The sequence below is a fragment of the Phocoena phocoena genome, chromosome 11 (genome assembly GCF_963924675.1).
Source record: "Phocoena phocoena chromosome 11, mPhoPho1.1, whole genome shotgun sequence".
Classification (NCBI taxonomy): Eukaryota; Metazoa; Chordata; class Mammalia; order Artiodactyla; family Phocoenidae; genus Phocoena; species Phocoena phocoena.
In genome coordinates this window covers 59,961,888-59,967,939 of record NC_089229.1, presented here as the reverse complement: position 1 = coordinate 59,967,939, position 6,052 = coordinate 59,961,888, and the positions used below count along the sequence as shown (strand labels likewise).

The following is a 6,052-nucleotide window of genomic DNA, read 5'->3' as shown; positions in this document are numbered from 1 at the left end:
GGAGGCCTCTCCGGGTTCCCCACATAGAGCAACGCCCTCGCCCCGCAAAAAGGGCCGCACGGGGTTTCGCTGGGGGTAGTCGGAGTGGTCTCCGGCCCCACACAGGCCTTTCTTCCTGCCTTTGGTAGTCTGGGGTCCTCGGCTTCTGAACCCCGGGCCCCAAAGGCCAGAAAGGACGCATTATCCAGGCCCCAGGTCACCCCCGCCCACTCCCCGGAGCGAGGAGGGAGGCGCCGCCGGAAGCCAGCAGGGCAGCCCCCGGCCCGCGCCAGGCCGACTCTTGCGAAACGTGGCGGAGGCGGAGAACCGAGGGAAAGAGGAGACCGCGGGACCCGAGCCCTTCGGCAGAGATTGAGCGATTCAAGGACATCTCGGAAAAGAAAGCCTGGAAACTGAGCTCTCGCCTGCTCTGGGACTCCTGACGTGGCCGGGACCAAATTCCTTCCTCCTTCCAGCGCCAGCCCCAGTCTGGTTCCTTACTCTTTCTTCTCCCCTCAAACTAGGCCGGTGAGGAGCGCAGCCAGACCCTAGCCCTTCCCCAGCTCAGGCCTTCTCTCCTAAGCCCAGCCAGAGAAACCTGAGTGGACCTAGGGGGTGAGGTAGTGAGGGGGTCTCCCAGAGGGAAAAAATCCGCCAGTTTTCCAGACCTTCCAGATCCCCCGCCAGCGCCCCTTCCAGCGCCTCTGCCAGCGGGGGCGGGAGGGGGGCTTCTCCTGGCCGGGGCGGATATTTCCTGGGGAGAGACAGGCAGGAAAGAATAAGACTTGGGGCTAGGGGAGGGGGGGGATGTAAAGGGGCCGAATGGCTGCGGAGCCCCTGGTCACAGGCTGTGAAGGTGGCCCAGGCGCCTGCCCTGCCTACCCCCATCCCCCCACCCCCAGCTAGATCCTTTTGGACACCTCCAGATAGCTCAGAAATTGCTCTCCTGTGGACCTTCTGAACCCAGGTCCCTGGAAAGCCTGGTCCAGAGGCCTTTCCTCCAAAGGGCACAAAACAGGTCTTTTCCTCTGCCCTGCTCATATAATATTTGTGGAAGCTTGAATCTTGCTTCTCCATGCCCTCAATTAACATCTATTTTCCATCCAAGATACCTGGCATGGGTACCACACCAGGGTCATACCCAGGGATGCAGAGCAGTCCTCCAGTTCATTGTGTCTGGTTCTTTACCCACCCAGCTAGCCATCCACCCAGTCACACAATTGAAAATTGCCTTGTTGCTACTCTGGGGTCCCTGGCATGGTGAGGAGGCCTACTCATCTTCCCCTGGCTCCTCACCTCCAGGCTCATCCCAGAGTCCCCAGCACTCTCAGTCCCCTGAGCCCCCTATCTAGTTCTGCCCACTCGGGACCCCTACTCCTGGGCATCCTGCCTACCTCTGCAGAGGCTGGGTTCACTTTCTCAGGCTGACAGGCACCTCCTCAGCAGTATCAGGGCTCTGGGGCCTCAGAGGAAAGGGACATCGACCCTTGGTTTAGAGAACCTGAGATAAGCCCCCTCCGGCCTGGGTAGGGGCTCTCCTACCTCAATCCCCTTCCCTCAGCCATTTTTGAACATTGAAAGGCCCCGGGGTTGGGGAGGATGGGGCCATCCGCTACCCAAGAAAACCCCGAAAAAACAGAAAACCAAAAAACAGAACAAACCCTCTGTGCATCCTAGTGAAGCCTCATCTCCCCTTAAAATTAAATACAATTTAAAAGGCCATTTCAGTGGTTTGTTGCAGCAACACCCAGCTTCTCCTCTACAGCGTGGAAAATCCAGAGTCCTGAAGGCCAGCCGGCGAGCCAGGCTGCAATTCCTCCAAGGAGGCACCAGGTGTCGCTGTGGGCTCGTTGTCCCGCCTACCCCCCAATTCCAAGAACCTTTTTTTTTTCTCCCCCTTCTCTCTCTTTCTCTCTCTCCCTCACTCCCTCTCCCCCTTGGTTGCGCTTTGCCAACATATCAAGATGCGTTTCGCCGGCTTCCATCACTAACCTCCCGGAGGTCATCAAGCCAAATTTATGAGTGGCCGCTCGAGTCACGTGACTCTATTTAAGGCTCCCTTATTTGGGAAGAGCGCATAGGATAAAGAAAGAGATATCTCCACCTATAAATTGTGCACTTTGGAGAACAAAAAACCCCTCAACTTCAAAGAGTCACAAATCACCCTTAATCAAAAAGGGTGCAGAAAATTTTTTTGGGCCCTCCCCGCCATGAGCTCCTACGTAGCCAATTCATTCTATAAGCAGAGCCCCAATATCCCTGCCTATAACATGCAAACTTGTGGGAACTATGGATCGGCCTCAGAGGTGCAGGCATCCAGGTACTGCTACGGCGGATTGGACTTAAGCATCACTTTCCCACCGCCTGCGCCTTCCAACTCTCTCCACGGGGTAGACATGGCTGCCAACCCCCGGGCTCACCCCGACCGCCCCGCCTGCAGCGCCGCGGCCGCTCCGGGACACGCTCTGGGCAGAGATGAAGCGGCTCCTCTGAACCCCGGGATGTACAGTCAGAAGGCGGCTCGCCCAGCGCTGGAGGAGCGAGCTAAGAGCAGTGGGGAGATCAAAGAGGAGCAGGCGCAGACAGGGCAGCCCGCCGGACTGAGCCAGCCACCGGCCCCGCCACAGATTTACCCGTGGATGACCAAACTGCACATGAGCCACGGTAAACTTTAGGACTTCATTTTGCGCGCTCGGGTCCGCCTGGGTTTTATAGGCCATGCGGGGCAAATAAAGAAAAAAAACCTGCGGCCATAAATTTTACGATCCAGGCATCAATGGCTCGTAAAACTGTCCACTAAAAGGCTTAGAGGCTGTGTGCGCCCAAATTTACGACGACATAATTGGATCATAGGAACAAAACGTGTATAAAAGGCAATATTCAATTTTGGGGGGAGAGGGAGGGAGTTAAAAAAATAGAGGGATCTGAAGGGTGAGGAGCGCGGGGCTCCAGAGCGGGGATCCCCCCGCGGTCCCTCCTCCCTCCCCTGCGGAGCCGGCTCGGCCGCCGCTTGCCGCTCCGGAAGATTCCAGCGACTTGGGAGGGGCGGGAGGGGGGTCCCCGGTGCTCGGATCTCGAGGGTGCTTATTGTTCGGTCCGAGCCTGGGTCTCCCTCTCCCCCCCACCCCCTCAGCCCCTCCGGCTGCTAAGTGAAGGCTACGGCGGAAAGTTTCCTGCCTGGGCGGAGGCGCCTCTCCCGGGGCCAGGCTGGGCTGGGCCGGGCCCGCCTGCGGCCCGCCGGGCCTGTCCTGCCCTGCTCGCGTCTTCTCCCTCCGGCCGCTGGTGGGGGCCTGGGGCTGGGATGGGGAAGCTGGGGCGCTGCACGCTATTCACCCCTTCCTGGCTTGGGGGGTTTATATTCCAGAGACTGACGGCAAGCGGTCCCGAACCAGTTACACGCGCTACCAGACTCTGGAACTGGAAAAAGAATTCCACTTTAACCGCTACCTCACTCGCCGCAGGCGCATAGAGATCGCCAACAACTTGTGTCTCAACGAGAGACAGATCAAGATCTGGTTCCAGAACCGCAGGATGAAGTGGAAGAAAGATTCCAAAATGAAAAGCAAAGAGGCTCTCTAGAGGCAGCGGAGAGGCCCGCCGAGAGCACCCCCGAGCCCGCTTCGGTCCCTGCGCCTTTCCTTTTCGGTTTTCCTCTCTCGGTATAGGGCGGGGGCTTGGAGCATCGGCTCCCCGGCCTCACAGACAAAAGCTCTTTCCCTTGGCATTCCGCATCCCCACCGACCCCAGGTTCCCGCGTGGCTGCCCGCGCTGCCCGGACTCCCCTCAGTTCTGCTCAGCACCGAGGTCCCAGGGCAGGCTATCCGCAGAGGGCTGTGGCATAGGGGCTGGTGCTGAGCGAACCCGGCCTGGGCTGCCTCTCAGGATTCCTGCCCCAGCGTGGCCGCCGGGGTGCAGGTGGGTCCTGCGGGCGCCTCAGGCCCCGCACCGGGACCCTCCGGCCTCGCCCTCTCCTTTGTTCCCGGCTGCGGGCTCGGTAAGAGGATGGTTGTGCCTGGCGGAGTCCGGCACCAGACTCGGGGTGCTTCCTTGTAGCCACTAAACTCAATGTTCATTTTTTAAAATGATTTGCATATGAAAGGGGGAAGATGACTGTCTGCTTAGGGCCCCCTTGGTTGCCCTATGTTCTCCCAACCTGCGCCCCCCACCCCAAAGCCCGGGAACTTGTCCAGCCTGCGCTCTCTGCATGCCCTCTCAGGCCCCCAGCCTCAGACTGCTAGCTAGCTCAGCTATTGGGGTTCCCTGCTACTGGACCCCAGCAAAGGTCCTAGAGGCTCCTGACTGCCCCAGTAGTCCCTGCCACGACGTTCGGTGTCCTTTTTCTCATCACTGTTGTCCAACTATTTATTGACTCCAGGTCTTTCCTGAAACTATATTTTGTCATATCAAATAAAGACAAAGAACAGGACTAAAGATGCAGCGGCTCCTCTCTGTTTGGGGGGCATGTATTGGGGAAAATTGTCTAAATGGGCTACGGGGTGTTGGGGGAGGCCCACAGCCTTTAAGCGTCTCCTTTAAAAGAATTTTTAGGAGCCTCTAGGAGTATTGAGAAGAGGAAGGTCGAACTGAGCCTTTTTCCCAATCCCTGGCTCCAAGAAGGACCTCTCGGGGAAGGGGAGGGCACCCAAGCCGTCTGTACTGGCTTTTCCCATGCTGTGACTGTCCCAGGCATTCAGGCCTCCGCACCCACTCCCACTTTGGCTGGGTGGATATGAGGCCTCTAGACTGGCAGCGGCCCCACAGCATGCCAGAGCTAATCTGCAGGGACCAGGGACCCATGGCTCCACGGTGCTCAGACTCAGGCCCTTCTGGGCCTGTGCAGAGGTCTCTCAGGGCTACGTGGTGGTCCCCGGGCCTCGCTGGACATAGAGGAAGGACTGAGCCCTCAGCCTAGGGGCCTATTTGGTCCCAAAAGGATGCTCAGAAAGAGTTGGTACTGCTCAGTAGAGGGGTGCCGTGGGAGGAGGTGTGTGAGCTTTCTCAGGTGGTGGGGAAGCAGTGGGGCAAACTGCAGTTTGTACCTCCCAGGCAGGAAATGTTCAGAGCGTCTTCCCCACCTCCTAGGGCCTAGGGCTATGCAGGACAATCAGCTGGGAAAGGAGCTGCATAGACGAGTGCCTGAGTTGGGTCTTTTTGTCATCATTTATCTCAGTCTCTGGGATTTTGTGTGGAGGGGGAGGGGGAGCTAAAGGGAAGGGGAAAAGGAGATAATTCAGGTGGTGCCTGAGGCTGGCCTAGGCCCAAGATCTGCTCCGCCCCAGGCTCCTGGGATGGGATGGGGGAGGAAGTACTTTATAGGAGAAACAAATGCGGGAAGGGTTCATAAAACTTTAGTGCATTTCCTCTCCCGCCTCCCACGACGGGGTGATTTCCTGGAGCCAAGCCTAGGCCCCCCACACTGGGGGTGGGGGCCAGTTCAGGATCTGGGCTAGAAGTCTATTCCAGCAGCCAAGAGGGAAAGGGAGCAGAGAGGCTTTGGGGAGGGGCAAGGATAATATTTATGATTATTAATGTTGATGTTCCTTGGATTTATTATAAGGACTGACTCCTCTGCATCCCACTGCCTAAGCTGCCAGTCTGTCATTTTTTTTTTTTCTGAAAGACCCAAGAGCCTTGCCTCATCCTATGCTTAGCATGTAGGAGGTCTCCACACATGTTTCTCCATGGCTACACCCTTCCCCTTCTCACTGCACTCAGGCCAGGTTAGGGAGCTTGTAATGTCTCTCTTCCACTAGCGCTCAGCAGTCAGCCCAGCCCTACACCAGCTCATCTGTTTCCTTTCTCTCAAATAAAATGTGTAATTTTCTTCAGGGAGTTATTTTAATTTTTTCTCCAGTGAAGCGTGGAGAAGCATTGGTGTCTCCAGTGGGTAACAGTTAACTAATAAAGAGGTCATGGTGCCCACCATCACCCACCCCAGCCTCCCTGACTGCCGAGGCCCTGCGCTTCTTCCCAGGGGTTGAAGTGGGGTGGGGTGAGGGGATGCATCGCCCCTGGCCAGGGGTGGGGACAGTGTGGTTCAGACCCGCTGGGCAGGTTACACCAGCCCCACTGT

At 57.6% G+C, this 6,052-nt stretch overlaps 2 protein-coding genes across 2 annotated transcripts in view; both read left to right on the top strand.

Moving 5' to 3' along the window:
* HOXC4 (homeobox C4) overlaps positions 1-6,052 on the top strand; it is a 37,991-nt gene that overhangs the window by 13,610 nt on the left and 18,329 nt on the right. The gene's annotated exons all lie outside the window — the stretch shown is intronic.
* On the top strand, positions 2,114-3,558 carry HOXC5 (homeobox C5). Its single transcript, XM_065887474.1, has 2 exons — positions 2,114-2,643; positions 3,344-3,558. The coding sequence occupies exons 1-2, from the start codon at positions 2,190-2,192 to the stop codon at positions 3,556-3,558; spliced, it is 669 nt and encodes a 222-aa protein (XP_065743546.1). The 5' UTR covers positions 2,114-2,189.

Coding starts and splice junctions, on each gene's coding strand:
- HOXC5 (XM_065887474.1), top strand. CDS start 2,190: ATGAGCTCCTACGTAGCCAATTCATTCTATAAGCAGAGCCCCAATATC. Junction 2,644..3,343: donor CAAACTGCACATGAGCCACG/GTAAACTTTAGG, acceptor TTTATATTCCAG/AGACTGACGGCAAGCGGTCC.